The sequence below is a fragment of the Neodiprion pinetum genome, chromosome 3 (genome assembly GCF_021155775.2).
Source record: "Neodiprion pinetum isolate iyNeoPine1 chromosome 3, iyNeoPine1.2, whole genome shotgun sequence".
Classification (NCBI taxonomy): domain Eukaryota; kingdom Metazoa; phylum Arthropoda; class Insecta; order Hymenoptera; family Diprionidae; genus Neodiprion; species Neodiprion pinetum.
The window spans coordinates 28098796-28116417 of NC_060234.1; the positions used below are offsets into that span (position 1 = coordinate 28098796).

Here is a 17622-nt window from a genome sequence, read left to right on the forward strand (position 1 = left end):
ACAGATTCTTTCATGAAGTCTTTCATGCACTATTCCGACGTAATTTTGCGAGAGAAATCGATTGGGCGTAGTCCCAATACGCTGCGATCAACGCATCGAAAGTTACAGCCGAAAAACGAGAACCTGTGTTTTCGACATTTTTCAGCAGGTGCTTTTTCGCTTGCCATTTCTCTCCTGTTGGTCCTACGCTGTTTTCGCTGCGTTTTTCGAGTTCCTGAGGGTCCAATTAGTTAGGTAAGGGTCATTCAAATCGAATCTGAGACCAAAAATTTTCGGCTCCAAAAATGAAAAAAAAGTAACCCCTTTGTATTTTTGGCGAAAATTTTCGCAATTTCGAAAAGTGCCGAAATAAATGCTTTCATGCACTATTCCGACGTAATTTTGCGAGAAAAATCGATTGGGCGCAGTCCCAATACGCTGCGATCAACGCATCGAAAGTTACGGCCGAAAAACGAGAACCTGTGTTTTCGACATTTTTCAGCAGGTGCTTTTTCGCTTGCCATTTCTCTCCTGTTGGTCCTACGCTGTTTTCGCTGCGTTTTCTGAGTTCCTGAGGGTCCAATTAGCAAGGTAGGGGTCTTTTAAACCCAATCAGAGACCGAAAATTTACGGCCACAAAAAAATAGGACGGGTTGTACTCCGGGAGTGCCGGCAGAAGTGAAAACTTAAACATCAACGTTGTGCATTTTTGAATATGTTGGAATGGTTAGGGAATAATTTCGCACGAATTGTTTTATTTATCAGTATAAAAGTACTATCATTTATGTGGTAAAATACAATATTCATTTATTGCGCTATCGTAGACAAACATGACAATTTATATTACACAAATAATATGCCCGTTGATTTTCACGATGTCTTTTTCTTTTTCTTCTTCATTTTCTTCCTTCGAATCTTTTTTTTCAATTTTTTTCTACGCTGACGCCATGCACATTGATATTTCCGATTTTTATTACTTTTCTTCTTTGGTTTTTCTGAAAAACGAAGATTATTTATTATTATGTTATTTCATTTATTGTCATTTGAAATTATTTGTTTGGAATCGTATTCTTTATGATTTTATACTTCATACACGTTTTCACACTCGATTAGCAAAGCACTGGATAAGCCCAGGCGCCCATCGCCACTTAAACGAGACAGACGGAGCAGGCATACATTTTCGCCGTACGGTAGAAAGAGAGGGGGATATTACCCCCTCTCCATCCGTCTTACGCTTTTTCGATCAGTAATTTTTCTGACGCGAGTTTAACATTTTGTACCCATCTACAAAAGTGCCAAGCGCCGCTAAAGAAGTTTTCACTTCAAAAACTAGTAGTGGCCTTGATCGGCTGACTTCTAGACAACTTGTACAAGGTAACTCCTAGCGGACGTTTTTTAGGTATCTTGGCTAAGTTATCAGTCAGTAAGTCAGTAAGTTATCTGAAAACAGACATCTTAAAAGCAACTTTCATACACTGGTGTTTCTTGGGCTGATAACTCTATGGAATCGTGTCCTCTCCGTTTCTGTAAGCTCTACGCATCAGTATTGTGTGGAGTGTTGGCAGTTAGCGTGACATCGTAACATCATGTGTATCATGTTTATTTATCGAAATGCCGAAGCGAAGGGGGATACCTATCGAATAATATTGGCATCGAATCGAGATGAATCGTTGAAACGACCAACTGCAACGGCTCATTGGTGGAAAAATTATCCTAGGTGCCTGGGAGGTACGAAATAGTATATTGTGACCAGTGCTTTGCGGGTAAGTGGGCTTAAGGGCAAAAGAGGCCGTGTTATAGCGATCCAGTAACACCTTTATCAGCTGGTTCCATTTGCATTATGTAAGATACAATAGTTATTTTCATATATAGCAAATGCGCATAATATAAGGATTTCCTGACTAGTGTAAAGTGCCGCACGACCTGAAGGCAAGTGCGAAACTCACATGAGTCAAGAGGTCTGAGGTCCCTACCCAGATAACATTTCCTGTAGCATCAGATCGTACGCTAGTTCATGATACATGCTTCGTTGGGACTCTGGTGCATGACTGATCGGCAGCGCCCATGGGCAGCGCTTTACGGCAGACTTAAGGCTGACGCCGACTAGACCGCGGCGGACGGCGGCGAAATTTTCGCTCATACAGTTATCCATATAGGTGTTCACACTAGACTGCGGCGGACCGCGGCGATTTTTCGCGAGTTCCAGGTTGGGAATATTTCGGCGGTGCGCCGCGCATCGCCGCGCATCGCCACCGTTTAATGTGATCACCCGACCGATGCCGAAATTCATCCCAAATATGAAAATAGGGCAACCTGCGTTACTTTGGTGTAAATGGTTATGGTATTCAAGGATTCTTCTCATTCTCTCCGCTGTTCTTGCGAATAATAAATGTATTCATTTTTACATCTTAAATAAATCCTACAGATATTAAATAAATGTTACGTAAGTAATTGCTTCATTTTTAAGGAAATTAAAGTAAATGTGAGTTTTAGAACAACAAGTTATGATCAACGGATTATTTTGTGTGAAAATTTTTTTTTTTTTATAGTTCGGGTATAATGCCGATTTCGTGAAGATTGTTTTTTATTTTGCGTATTAATTTTTATGCATAAGAAATGAGAGAGTATATTTTGAGCTAAAATTTATTTCATTTTTACTATACATATATTATATGTATAACAGGGTGTTTCAAAATAAAAAAAACTTCGATTTTCCAACGGGCCTCACCCGAAATAGTTAGTTTAGGTAGAAAAAAAAATTCTGGCGAAAGATGAGCATTGTCGGTTGAGTGGAAGATCGGACACATTTGATTTTTAATCTTTTTTTCCTTTTTATCAAATTTATGATGGATAATTGTTAGTAAAATTTTTTTTCGTGTTTACAACTGCCAGCAGATCAGTTTGTGTCTTAAATAAGATGCTCCTGGAACTCTTTAGTTGATATTCAATAGGGACGTCTAACGGGTTTTCTGATTATTATTCACTTAAAATACATGAAAAACATTTTCTCACTCAGATTTAAGAGTAACACTATTGTCCGGGAGCTGGCCGGAAAGGCTGCTCAGCGCCCGGTTTGAAACCGGGAGAACTGACCAGTACCCGGCCAGTTCCTGGTTTCAATTTCCGCACGGGATATATATTGCATATCTTTCAACCCCTAGCGTACGGACTATGTCTGATTTATCGCCACCGGTGAGTCGCAAAGGGCTGAAACTCGGTGGACTATCCAATCTGAGTATAAGCTATTAAAGACTAAAATTTCAGATCGAATTTCTGACGTTCCGTTCATTTGTCGTTAATTGGTGGAATTGCCCATATATACAATCCATTTATTTTTTTTCTTCAGATTCATGAATAAACAATAACACTTTTAAATCCGCAGCTGACGCAAAAGGACCTCAATGTGTCTGTTGAAAAACGAGATTTTAAGGGTGTCTGTTAAGGGTTGCGGTGAAATCGATATTTTTATAAAAGCATGTTTTTGTGTAGTATTCGCCGTGAACATTTCTGTCCTTGCAGATGTCGTGTACCCACTCTCTTTTCCTTCGACTTTGTCTCTCAGCTTCTTTGCATAGAAACGCGACCGTAAATACTTCTTCATGTGAGCTATCCATAATGACTAAGCAAGAAGTAGTGGCAAATATACATGATTATTTATTGTGTGCCCATGATGACTGAGACAAATGGCGGTCATCGGATAATCGATAAATATCTCTTTTTCATAGAAACAGTATCGGCGGGTGGTCACAGCGACTATAGCTGTTTAGAATTGTTCTATTCGTTTAACCCTGCATTGTTTGTTGTTTTCCAAATATGTTTATTCAATTGTAAAAAATAATTCACACGTATGTACAAAATTACAATAAAACAGTTATAAAAACAGTTATATACATGTCAAACTACAATTACGACGAACTATATGATGCTGCTGAAACGGAACGAAAGTAATTATGAATGGAATATGCAACTGAATATTCACATAGATATGTTCAAATTTGAATATGAATCGGACTTTGATTGTGTAATTAATTTTATTTGAGTAGTAAGAAATTTGAGTATACTTCATAAGTCAGCACCTTGAATGTAGTACAAGTGTTCGATTGTCAGTGTGTATTAATTTAACAAATTGACAAATAATATTAAAGTGAAAGATGAAAAGGACCGCAAAAATCGGATCAAAGATTGCACAAAGTTTTATTATTATATGTGGAAATTGCTGTGCAGTAGGGGTGTGCGGGTACTGAAATTCTTCGGGTCGGGTACCCGAAAATTTCGGATTATCCGAAACTTTTGGATTACCCAAACTTCTCGAGTTCCTCAAAAATGTTGGGTTTGCCGAAAATTGCGGAGTTTTCAATAATTTTGCTCGTGACTGTTTTCGCTTCTCCAAAAATACCGGGATTTCTAAAGTGAGCAGAGGTTTGCGAAAATTTCGGACTACCCGCCGTTTTTCGACTAATCGAAGTTTCCGGACTACCCGAAGATTTCGGGTTTGCCAAGAAACCCGACCCGAACCCGAATTCGAGTACCCGAAATCTCGCGTACCCGCACACCCCTACTGTGCAGTATACATTGCCTTGAGCAGAATAAGAAAAATACTGTATCAGATAGTCCTTATCATAGATTAGAAATATAACTCAGGTTTCTGCCTCTGGATAGGTACAACACGCCTCCACAGAAAACAATAGATGATGTATGATATTGCATTGTCTCTATTTTATCTAATTTATAATTAAATAAATAAACACTTAATTTTCATGGGATTTGTTATTTGTATTCCTTCAGGTAGTAGTCCGGTGTGACGACCGAAATTTAGACGTTTTTTCATGATTTTTTTTTAAAAAGTAAATAAAATGCTATCGTTTTAAAGTTTTTACATGTTTTTATTGGTGTTTTGAAGTATATAAAAAAATTTTTTTAAAGTTAATTTTACATTAATTTGTTTAAAATTTTTGACGTCAATATGGAGTCCTCAAAGAAAAGATGAGTTGGTTCGGGGAAACACACAGCCTTCCAAAGTCATCTGAAATAAAAAATTCAAAGAGATTATTATTCTGTAGACTTCATTTTAGGTCCCGAACCTTAAATATACATAAAAATAAAAAAACAAAAACAAAATGGCGGACTTGTGAAAAAAGTTCTCAAAATCTAATTTTTTTTCTTCATAAATTGTTTAAATAAAATAGTTTATAATTTAAAAATTAAATGTTTCAAGGCTTCGGCATCTAGATATGTGTGTCTAGAATAACGGGTTAAATTTTTAGCTAAATCGGTTGAATAGTTTTGAGTCAGTGATTCCCCGAACTTTCGAAAACATGGTTTTGAGAAAAATGCTTTTAAAGTTTTGACAACAGATTTTTTTCAATAAAATTATACTTACATTAATCAGCTATGCCTGGTGCATAGAGCAGTCCTTCCGTTTCCTCAAAGTTGTCATTTTCAGGGTTATACCGGGGGTATACCTGGGTATACGTATTGTATACCGGACAATAAAAGAGGGGACGGTCAGAGCAGCTGCTGCTGGCGTGTCACACGCTTTCATACACACTACGGCGCGCTCTCTTATTTTAGCTATAACTTTAAGAATAATTAAAATTTATGTCTGAAATTTTTATAGCATATTTTTAAGATGTTTTTCTTCCGAAAAATGTGAAAAAAAAAATCGATTTTTTGAACCCGTCACACCGGGCTACTACCTTCAACTATTAGTCATTTGTTGCGCTAGATAACTTTTTTGCACTCTTGAGGTTGCAATTAGACTAGGAAAGATCATACAAGTCGATTCTGAGACAAAAAGATTTTTAATAAAACACAGTAAGGCTTATCGTTTTGGATTTTAGGTGAAAATTTGTACGATATTTAATAATGCTGGACTCGATCCGTGGATGCACCTTATCGTTGTAATTCTGCTGCTGGTTCCTAGCCTCTTTACTTTTTGATGCTTTTTCGGCGTACCTGAGGAATCAACTAGTCTAGAAAGGGTCACCAAATCCATTCCTGGAAAAAAATTTCATTCACGTAAAAATTGCAGCTTTTGATTATCCCTTTGAATTTTTTTGGTTCAAATCAGCCAGATTTTGAATAATGCTTGAATCCATTCCTCAGTGTATTATATCTCGACAAATATACATAATATCACGTTAACAGACACGATATTATTCTATACGTTTGATATCACATATAATTTTGGTTTTCCAGTAATGCTTCTGCTATTTCTTCTGCTTTTTACTAATCATCAATACTTGTAATGGGCGCTGAATGATTCTACGTGTGTTACCTCGATAATGTCGATTACTCTCTTATTCCCGACCAAGTGAGTTCTGTACTTTTTGTATACGTTTCACATAATCTGCTCTAATGTCGCTACAAAATCAGAAGGCTATCGTTTTTCTGCGATGTTTGGGCTGAAAAACTTCTCGTCTTAGACTCGCTTTTCAGAATGCTCCTTCTCCTACTTGAACCTTTAGAAATGCAAAACAAACGCATGGAACATCTTAGGACCAATAGTTGAGAAAATGGGAGGAAATTTTTAGTTTTTAGGCCAAAACTTTTAATTCGGTATTCGCAGCAACTTTAGACGATGCGCAATCATTTTACCTCTTAAAATGAATTCAAGACAATATAGAGTCCCAATAAATGTATTTTAGAATTTTCCATTATCGTCCGAAAATGGACCGAAAAAATGCAGAGGGTAGTCGTTCGCAGCGACTCCAAACTGCGCGCAATCGATTCCTCCCGCGAAATTACGTCGATATAGTGCATCACTATATAGGTTCATAAAATTAATAATAACGCTGTGATAATTCGCGTCAAACTATAAAAAGTAAAGAGAAGCAGTTAGTTTTGTCTGATTTCATCGGTACGATCATATCAACAGAGTACGCCCGATAATCATTCTCAACTCTGGTCTTATCTATGCTATATTTGATTTCGTTATCGACTTATCTGATAAACAGTATGTATATATAATAGGTGTGGATATGGAACCAGGCAAGGAGGGCGGTACCTGGTTAGCGTTATCAACGGAAGGACGATTTGGCGCCCTTCTAAATTTAACCGGAGAAAAGAGATCGACCACAACGCCAGGAGAGGGCCGCGGCTATCTTGTCAAAGATTACATTATTTCAGATGTATCCGCAGATAAATACTTGGCAAATCTTTATGAAAAAAACCGTTATGAACAAATCTATAATCCCTTCAATTTAATATTGGTCAATCTATGGTATGTTACATCCGAGTGTTTACGACTTATATTATTACGCATTATATTTACGAAGATTGATAAAACTGATTTTTATTGTAAACAAACTATTTTTTATATTTTGACGAAAAATATATAAGTAATTAAAATCACAAGCATTATAAGTTTTGGTGATGTTAGTCCCAGTACAAAAATGACTGCCTTTTCACTTATTACGGCTTCAATTGACATACAATGTTTTTCGTCAGGAATACTCATGTGTCTCTCCTATGCAGCGCCGAAAATTCTGAAGGACCAGAAAAATGTCTGGATACCATTTTAGGTTTTGGTAATAGTCCTACGAGTCGACCTCTCAAAAAAGTTACGTTAGGGAAGGAAAGATTTAAAAACATCGTTCAGGACGCAACTATTTTGGACCAAGACAAAATAATTGAAAATCTCATAGAATTCCTCAGATGGAATGAAAAGTATAGAAATCGATTAACTTGCACAGTAGTAGCTCTTTTAGATTTATTTCTAAATAGCAATATTTAAAAATTAGTTTGTAAAAAATAAGAAATTCTAATGTAAAAACTTTCCTTCTGTAGACATTTGCCTGACCCAGAACTCGAAAGTAGAGCTCCGAATTGGTATAAAGATTTGAGTTCAGTTTTCGTTCATATCCAGGATGCAGAGTACGGAACTAGAGCACACTCAATATTGATGGTGGACGGATCGAACAGACTTACTTTTGTAGAAGAAACTTTAACGCCAGATGCGTCGTGGAAGAGACAGACTTTTACGACAGAATTACAGATATTTATGTAACAGATACTGTATATATCAACTCATTACGGATTGCCAGATTTATAGCTTAAAATTACTTTTCAAAAAAAAAAGGTTGAATATTATAATGTTAAGCTTTGTTTAAGGTTAAAAACAATATTGTACCTCAAAAGTAAAAATACTATGTAACTAATTATAAGAAAATTAAAAGACGAGAAAGGATTCAGATAACTCCATTCACTCGATCTCCTCGTCTGTACTTTCATCTGTCCCATCCGTAAGCAATTCTTCGGACATATCTGTTATGGAGCCAGCTGACACAGTGGTTGACTCTTCAGTATTCTGCTGAAAATCAATGGAAAATCGATATTTTCAAGATCTAAAGGTGTATGTACCTTCATTAACGGAATTCTGTGTCAATAAAATTACTAATCATAGTGAGTTTCAAATTATTTACTAATTACAACGTTACAAACCTCCATTTCAATTGCTTGTCCTTTTATGTCTTTGTTTATCAAATTCCCCATCCAAAACGCCTGCGAACTGTTGTTCAGCACAAGCATTCCTTTTACACTGAAGACTAATTTCTCGAGTGTTGATTTGGCAACAGGAACGTATTTGGCTAAAGTCGTGTCACCTGTTACCGTGCTGTGGCAACACAGAACGTGGAGATACCTTGTTCCTTCTGTGTAAGTTTATAAACATTTAATCATAAATTGATTTTTTCCCTAGGTACAGAAATTTGTTAATACTCAAAAAAAAATATAATTACACTCGCTCAATAAAGAAAAATTGTGCCTCGTAATGTGGTTTTGAACAAATAGTTGTCACTACCTCACAAATATTATGCACAATGAAATTTGTACCTTGCAATTGTTTTACAATTCCCGTTACTTCTTCGACGTGATATTTCAAGTTATGCTCAAGAACTGGCATGCCAGAAGTTATGAACAACCTCAATAACACGGGAATACGTTGCAAAAATAGGAGCCAATTGGCCTTGACCTCCATCATCTTACAAATTCGAACAATTCTTTGCACACCAGTTGCAACAGAATTCCAAATTTGTATTCTTTCGCCATCTCTAAAAAGAAATAAGCGTATACTTCTGATGTATTCACCAAATTCAACCACTTATACCATTTGACTGTAGCCAAATACATTGGGAATAAATTAAAATATATCTATCTTGTACGATAAACAATGCCTATACATTACTGTTTCATTATGGTTACCTTTTAACTACATCTAGTGATTTCTTGACACCTTCGATTAGTCCTAAAAAAATTTGATTGAACAGTAAATTGAAGGTGCTTTTGGTAATAGAGAGTATTCTGGCTAAGGAGTCCTGAGGTTTTGACAATTTCTCAGTTTCTTCTGGCAACCACTTTAACAGTGTTACCACAGTGTCTAAGGGATCCGGTTCATTGTTGAGCCAACTTTTCAAAAGAGTCTTAATGGCAGATCTATAGGATGAAATATTCCGCTTATCTTCAGGCCAATCAAGACACAAAAATCCAAACGCCATTTTTGCTATCAGTGGACACAAAATATATTTTAAGTCAGTAAAAGTTTCTACAAACGATACATGTCAAAGTATTGAGTACGATATTAAAGGTTAATTATACAATACAAATTTGACAAAATGAAAGGAGTGAATAAATTTATCATTTTATTTATATAAGTCCCATGTAAATTATTTTTTCAGATACTGTCTAAGTAGGTACAGCAAAATTAGTTACGTATTCCTCAGTTTATTGAATTAAATCATTATGAGTTTCTGTACACTGGTATAAATAATGGGTTTAATCGTTATGATGAGAAAACTGAAATTGTAAACTATCAGGTGTAATACTAAACCAATATCAAGTTGCAAATGGTAAATGTTTTTAGATAGTGCAGCTGTAACATCACTTACCCAAATTTCCTCTATGTTGACTAGCGAGACTTTCTGAATGTTGTATCAAAGCTTCATACAAATTAACAAGTGCAATTGCAACAGGAATTCGCGTAGCAACGTCAGCTAATGATTCGACATATGAACATGATTGAGTTACCAATTCTTTGCAGGATCGCAATAACGTGTTCATTTCATCAGTCTGACTTGCAACAATCCTCAATGCCTCTGAAATTATTTGTTCGTTATTCTTATACAACTCAACAGATATGCATTATTTAGAATTTTTGTTAAACATTATATCTCTGCATGGTTAAAATAATAAATATGCTTTCCCAAGGAAAACTCACCTCTCAGCATTTGGTTGTTCACAAAGTTATGAAATCCTTTCCAATTGAAAATTGCAGCCAGAAGACTCAACAGTAATTGCAAGCATTCTCTATTCTGAATATCATCTTTATCACGTAACTCAGTTATTACCTGGTCCAACTTACTACATACCTTGGGCAATAATCCAACCAAATCTCTCATAAACGATTGAGAAGCTTCATTTTCCAACATTCCCAAGAGTTCCTTAACTATGAAACATACTTGAGCTATTGTGATCGTTTTTGGTCTACTTTGAGTCAATCTTATTTCCATCGAAAAATCGAGAAGATGCGCTATCTGCAAACATGAAATTATTGGAAAGAACCCAGTTCAAAGCAGCAATAAAATGATTGTACAGGACTGGACTCATTATTTGTATACCTTTGCATCTAGCTGTCTAAAATAAGCAGGGTTCTTCGAAATTAGATCAAAACCTGATTCCCAGCAAGACCATTCAGAAAGACTGCCGGATTTGTCTAGAGAGGTTTTATTACCACGTTTGCCCGTTCTTTTTTCGACCTTGCAAAACGGCGGTGATGGAAAATAGTGGAAATAGCATACTGGTGGTTGATAGTGAGATCCAGTCATTGCTAAATTCATGCTTAGTTCGGCTTGAAGATTCATTAAGTGGTCCAACCGTTTTAGTAAAATTCTTTGCATTGTGCTGTCTGTTTGAGTTACAAAGCCACTAATTGTTTCTCTGAACCTTTAATAGATATTGTATCAGAAATTTACGTTAAGAAGATTTTACTATTTGCATTTATCATAAAGACATAATAGCTTACCAATTGATGCAATGAAAAATTTGATCCAGTGAAGCTTCATCCGGGTCATTGAGATCTTTCGGTAGGAAAACTGGGCATGCCAATAGACCATCAATCAATGATAGGTCACCATCACTTCCTCTCATGTGACAAGCTTTAATGAGCCGAAATAAGGCCGACACTGCTGAACCGTCTTTACCATCACCAAAACTCACTCCAAATTCATCATCCACGGGTGATTCCGCTTCTGAATTAAGTGAGAATCGCACCGACAAAGGTCCACTAATGAAAATATCAAACACCTTTTGATTTCTTATGTTAGATTTTTGAAATTGTCATTTTTGATTCCGCAAAATTGTTCCCGGGAATAAGCTTCATTACTTTACGCAAATTAGAACTGTCTGTGACAAGATATGATGATGGTAAACTTAATGGTATGTATAATATTGCTGTGAATTTGTAATCTTTTCAGTTCTGTACGTAATCAGAGTATGATATTACCAATATTAGAATAGAAATGGCCAAGGTATTTTCGCTCAAATATTTTAATTTTGTACTAAAAAAAATGAATATATCTAGACAAAATCATTACCTATACTCTGTCACTTTTGTGAGATAGAGATCAGATAACTCAGCTGTAAAATGATCCGTGATAGTTTCCTTCAAAAGTTTTTCATCAAAGTCCGGGGTATTTGCAATAATATCTGCCATTTGGTCATAAAACAAAGCCCGAGCCCTGGAGCAGCTCTTCACAGCCTTTATTGCTTGCTCTAAACAAAATAAATAGTGATAGAATCAATCAACATCCCAGTGACATGCCCTGAATTACTAATATCTATACTTCATTTCAAATAATAACAATAAAAGTCTTTCGACTTGCCAAATAATTGTAATGCGCGTTCTACGGTCCTTGGATATGCTGCTGCATGTTTAATAGCCATTAGTGCTCCTAAGACACCCTTGCATTTGGTCCTAAATGAACGTTCAATTTAGCAGCTTTAATTGAAAATAAAGTATTAAATATTGCAATGCCTACCTTCATATATCGTTCAAATGGTTCATAAATTTATGTGTAATGGGCGAAAATACATGATTTACCTGTCATTTAAATAAGGAAACAATAAGGTAATAAAGAAATATTTTAGGAATATTCTTTGTAGCTAATATTTTGGTAGACTTTTTAAATAAAGTAGCAAGACTGTTCTAGCCAAACATCTTAGCATACAAACATACTCAAACTGGTCGCACTGGAAGCGAAACTCTTATAGTAATTTTTGAAAAAACATGGAACAAGAATAAATATCTGCTATTACTCACACTGGTTTTGACGCAGCCAGTTGCTTCAATAGAACAATGTCCAAGTCAGCTTGCAGTGCTTCTGACGTTGAATTAGAACTCATGCATAAACCGTGTAACAAATCGCTGACAGTAGCAACCTCTTCCAAGTCGAGTTCATCAACTTCTTCAAGAAGAGTCCTTAGATGATGGGAATGTTTTTGTAAATGTTTCCTTTCATTTTCATCACGTGCCATCTTACTGAGAATTGCAAGGGCATTTTTTGATGTTGCCGTTCCAGCCATAGTTAATTTGATAATTTTTGCAAGGACTTCTTGTTGCTTGTGAACAGTTTCGGCTTGACTTAGAAATAATAATCGAAACCATTCAATTGCAAATTCAGCATACACACGATCACCAGCTTTTAATAGATGAGAGGCCAGAGTAATTGCCACAGACTGTAAATCTCTAGCCACCTTAAAGAAAACGCGATTTTTATTTGGTGAAGACATAATATTGTATTATCCTATACCACCCAATTTTCATAATATTTTAATGATATAAATTTTTCGAACTTAATCAGGTTAGTGCTGAGTGGAGAATCAATACTTTTGTACTAAATTAATAATGATATTAGGGATAATAAATTACTAAAATTTCTGAGCACTACTAGAAAAGTTATGCTTTCTTATGGATGTATTAATTTGACAAATAATCAATGTGGGATTATCTCGTAATTAAATTCAAAAACAGGGCTTATTTTCAACATATGAACTTCCTTAAGTTTGACGAGAAGTGAAATTATAGTCAATTACACACTACATACCTCTTTATAATCGTAATAAAGAGATTTTAATAAGCTGGGCCTATAAAAACCAGATCGGACCCGATTTTTCACCAAAGTCTCAACGTTCTTTTTTTTTGCACTGTTACTTGAGAAATTGAGTAACAACATAATCAGGTCCAGTGGTTTTGGATCCTTTTTAACACGTTGCACAACAGTTAATGCAGCATCAGCTATTTGCTTGGACACTTGATTTGACCTTTTTAGGGCAGCAACAGTCAGAACTTGATTGGTAAAACATTCTTCGATATTTTCACCAGCAAGTGCCTGCATGTCTATGGATCGAATAGCCATTAAGGCCTTTATACAAGTTTCCGGAAGTAATGACTCGGCCAAAATAAATCTACAATATGAACACATAATTGTAATACAGTAGCAACCTATTGAGCAGAGCAATATGGTATTAGAATAGAAGAGCATACTGAGCCAGAATTGAATTATTTGTATCTCTATTCGTAGTAGAAAGATAAATAATTCAATTGTTAAAACCTTGTTATAGTAGGAACGGCATTCAATTTTAAATTCTGTTGCAGCAATTCGAAGCACTTCTCTCTAATCCTTCCCAAATAGTCTTTACTCAGGGTCAAACGGGATATACAATCCAGTATGACCTCTGTCAATTCTGGGTTGTCATCTAAAAGCTTACTGAGTATTTCACCAATAATATGATGCTGGGCATCAATGACAATGTCGGGTAAGTACGATATTATTTCACTTTGAAAACACGTTTGAGCTGATTCCAGCAATTCTTGAAGCTTTACGACAAACGTGTTGGGTTCGACAATCTGTTCCAAGAATTTGAATTGTCTTAATAATGTACCTGACCAAGGAACATCGCTTGGCGTTTCTCTGAAAGTATGTGTACAATTAGAAAATATTAGGGACTACACTTTCTTGTTATGCTTTCTTAGGCATCAGGGCTGGGCGCCTCATGGTGAGCAATTCGAAGGTTTATCACTACGTTCCCGGAAAGAAGTGTTATAAAAAACGTTTTGGTATATGGTTATAGACAAATTGGTGAAATGTTTAACTGTTGTTTTTATAATACAGAGAAACCGAAGATAGGGATAATATAGACATTGGATATTTTCTTTCCAAAATTAGGACTTGGTGACTAGTATGAGGAAATAAACTTACATTGTGAAAAACATTCTTCTCTAAAATCAATTTGGAGACTTATGTATCTGAGTACACATTGGGATGACAGATAGGTCTTAACAATAGGGAAAGTACTCACTCAACGAGTACAGCCATAGCAAGTCGGTCCAAAAGCGATACAGAAATGCCTGTCTGAAGAGGTGAAACATGTAGTAGAATTCGTGCAACAGATTCAGTATTCTCATCAATTAAAACATCTTGATTATCATTCACAGTTTGTTCTAATACATTTTGAAGATTATCTACATTCTCGATGTATTGTGTCCAATGTTTAATAATTTCCTCTTTATCGTATTGTTTTGAGCTCAGTAACTTATTTAAATTATTAACAATATCACAGCGACTTTTACCTGGAAGGTAAGATAGTTAGAGGAGTAACTATATGAAGAAAGTACAGTGAGCGTCGATTATCAGACCCAATTGGAACTGGGCATCATTCCAGTAATCGAAAATTTGGGTAACCAAACATTGTTGGAAAAAAACACTTATTGGTTGAATGTAATAGAATATGTACATGAAACATTAGATTCAATATCGGGGTTTGCTTTTTCACAGCTCTGCGGATGAGTGATAACTGACGTTTTGGATAAACCAAACCATCATTCGGATAACTGACGATCGAATAATCGACGCTCTACTGTACCAACTTTCAGCATCGCAAAAACCAAGTTTCTTACATAATTCATTGGGGCCGTCGTCAGTAATAATGATACCAGCGTGTTTTAGGAATTGCCTCAAATAATTAGCCACATTTTTTTCCATCAGTGATTTCTTAACACTTTGGCCGCGAGACATTCTGGAATGTTGGGGAGATTTTGATAAACTCTTTTGTTCAGCAATGCAGTTGCGTTTCCGCAATCTTGTTGCAGGGCTATCTAACAACTGTGACGGAGATATTTTCCCATGTTTTCGTGAGCCTTTTTTAGGTGAACCTTCGTTAAACATGTCATCATCTGTACTTTCATCTTTTATAGCATCTGGTTTGTTTCTACCAATTCGTTCATTTTTTTTTCTCTTTTGGGGAGTAGTCATGTTTTTCACTGCGGATTGCCTAGTTGCACCACTTAATCGCTTCCTGCTGAGTGGTTCAAATTCTTCGATATCCTCATCTTCTTTGGAATTCTTCACCGCGGATTTCCTGGTTGCACCACTCAATTGCTTCCTGTTGACTGGTTGAAATTCTTCGGTATCCTCGTCTTCTTCTGAATTTCTCTCAACTGAACAGCAAGTTTCAGAACTATTGCCAGATATTTTAGATGGAGTATTTGTTCTGACGCTTATTCTCCTTTTCCGACTTGCAACAGTTGGAGTACATTCTGAATCTGAAGAATTGCTTCTACGTAGTCTCTTACGTTTTGATTCTGGAGTTTTAGGTACAGCAGGGCTAATGGCAATTAATTTTTTTGATGCCTTGGCAGGAGTTTTACTTTTATTCAGCTTCTTTGATTTCGTTACAAAGGTTCCATTGTCATCCGAATCTTCTGAAAATATTACGCGCTCGGGCGAAACACTCGCTAATCTTGCACGCTGACTGACATTTTCCACATTTCTTGATTCTGACATTTGCGTACTGGTAAGCATTCTTCCTTTCTTTCTATTTGAACTGGACCAAACTGGAGATTCATCTCCTGAATCATCTGTCAAGTTTTCTTCACAGGTTTTAGATCCTTCTTTCAATGGTGTTTGTTTTTTAGTTTCGCAGAGTTCATCCTGATTATTGATCGACAGCCTAGAAGTTCCGGTCTGACCAAGCAGACTTGGCATCTTCTTCAATCTTCTTTTATCCATTCTTGCATGTATTAACTGCAACATTAGCAGCAACAATCTTCTATTAAATTTCGTCTCTATACTTTTTTATACCTGTTTCTAGTAGCACTTTAAAATCGTTAAAATAACATACAAAGCACAAGAATTAGTAAATATGAAACGTAGTGATACGAAAAATAGTATAGAATTCAAACTGGGGAAAAATAAACAGATACTCGATCTAAACTCAAATTTATAATGGACTAGCAGCCCATTCCGGTTTCGCACGGGCATATAATAATATAATAAAAGAAAATACACAATGTTTACAGTGAGTTTCTAATAAAATAATATTTATATTATTACATAATATTATTATATGCCCGTGCGAAGCCGGGATGGGCTGCTAGTTTTTAATAAAAGGACGCTTATTGTGACGTAACTATAAAAGATAGAGACATGCTGTCGCGACATTTTTTATAGATAGTGATGTGTCCTGAAAAATTGTAATACATCATTTTGTTCTATCATTAATAGTTTTTGCAGCACACGCGATTGAAGGAAGTTTTTGGTTTATTTTTTTACAACTTGGGTTAGATTATTCAAGTTTTAGTAAGCATCCGTAATTTTTTTGAAAATGAAACATAGCCTACGTCACTCGGGAATAGTGTAGCTTGCCAACGGTGAAAGAATTTTTTAAATCGGTCCAGTAGTTTCGGAGCCTATTCATTTCAAACAAACAAACAAACAAACAAAAAATCAAATCTTTCCTCTTTATAATATTAGTATAGAAGTATAGATAGTATAGATGTGAAGACTTGATTAAAGCTCAAAATTTTCGCAATTATTGAATTTCAAGAATGTAATTTGAATCGGTAACAATATGCATATAGACGTACACAATAAAATTACCATCAACAGATAGTATTTTATTGTTTTCATTCAGAAATGATTTCAAACACCGCTGTAAACAAAAACAGGATTGGTCCGGATCTTACGAAACGTACCAATAACATCGCTTCCTGCAGTGTGATGTCAAGTTATAACTACACATATACGCGGGCGCTTATGAACACTGTAGAGTTCAGTGCTTAAGAATTGTACCGTGCAGCGTACTACATGCATAGGCTGTTGGGTCCGCCAAAACGTGTCTGAAAATCTCAATGGACAAAGTTCGATATTGGAAAATGTCAAAAGTATTGGGAATATGTATGTTAGTCTCACCTGTCAGATTCTGTAAATAATAACTTGTTATAACAAACTGTACGATTGAGATGTACACCAGGTTAATTGGAGAAAAACTTGAGAAAACTATTGCTAAATGTGTATCAAATTCGTTGATGAGCAGAATGTTCTAACAAGTTGCGATCGGTGGCCGAAGACTGTGGCCACAGCCGTGCCAGCGATATATGACGAATACGAAATATACAAGCGTATAGATAACAGGGAACGGCTCCCGCGTTTTGCGTTACCAATTTACATTGTTTGGACTGGCACAGATAATGTATAAAAGTAACTAGGGCTAGGGAGATATGTACGAAGTTGAGGATATCACACTGATTTTGATATAATGTAGCGAGATGCGTCGCCACGTGACTCAGATACACACACGCATGGAAGCGAG

The 17622-nt window shown here is 35.9% G+C and overlaps 2 protein-coding genes and 1 long non-coding RNA gene across 8 annotated transcripts; 1 reads left to right on the forward strand and 2 right to left on the reverse strand.

Annotated features, from left to right (window-relative positions):
* Positions 1–425: 425 nt before the first annotated feature.
* Tango2 (transport and golgi organization 2) lies at positions 426–8382 on the forward strand. Of its 4 annotated transcripts, XM_046618274.2 has the most exons (5): positions 1332–1353; positions 1511–1707; positions 6952–7201; positions 7429–7647; positions 7768–8382. In XM_046618274.2, exons 2-5 carry the CDS (start codon positions 1566–1568, stop codon positions 7985–7987), a joined length of 831 nt encoding a protein of 276 aa, XP_046474230.1. In that variant the 5' UTR covers positions 1332–1353; positions 1511–1565; the 3' UTR covers positions 7988–8382. The 4 variants fall into 4 exon arrangements, with proteins under 4 accessions (XP_068990710.1, XP_046474230.1, XP_068990709.1 ...); XM_069134609.1 differs by lacking the exons at positions 1332–1353; positions 1511–1707 and adding an exon at positions 426–570; XM_069134608.1 differs by lacking the exon at positions 1332–1353 and having other exon boundaries at positions 1613–1742.
* Positions 4907–5654, reverse strand: LOC138190680 (uncharacterized). Its single transcript, XR_011176721.1, has 2 exons — positions 5360–5654; positions 4907–5002 (listed from the first exon to the last, which is right to left on the reverse strand). It is a non-coding gene; the product is annotated as an uncharacterized lncRNA (long non-coding RNA).
* Positions 7258–17607, reverse strand: Fancd2. Of its 3 annotated transcripts, XM_046618259.2 has the most exons (17): positions 17223–17607; positions 17006–17149; positions 14930–16055; positions 14332–14602; positions 13584–13943; positions 13077–13437; positions 12293–12726; positions 11856–11947; positions 11568–11745; positions 10997–11257; positions 10593–10917; positions 10193–10508; positions 9864–10070; positions 9181–9478; positions 8812–9029; positions 8422–8630; positions 7258–8290 (listed from the first exon to the last, which is right to left on the reverse strand). In XM_046618259.2, the coding sequence occupies exons 2-17, from the start codon at positions 17012–17014 to the stop codon at positions 8183–8185; spliced, it is 4773 nt and encodes a 1590-aa protein (XP_046474215.1). In that variant the 5' UTR covers positions 17015–17149; positions 17223–17607; the 3' UTR covers positions 7258–8182. The 3 variants fall into 3 exon arrangements, with proteins under 3 accessions (XP_046474215.1, XP_046474216.1, XP_046474217.1); XM_046618260.2 differs by lacking the exon at positions 17006–17149; XM_046618261.2 differs by lacking the exons at positions 14332–14602; positions 14930–16055; positions 17006–17149; positions 17223–17607 and adding an exon at positions 14232–14299.
* Between the last annotated feature and the right edge of the window lie 15 nt (positions 17608–17622).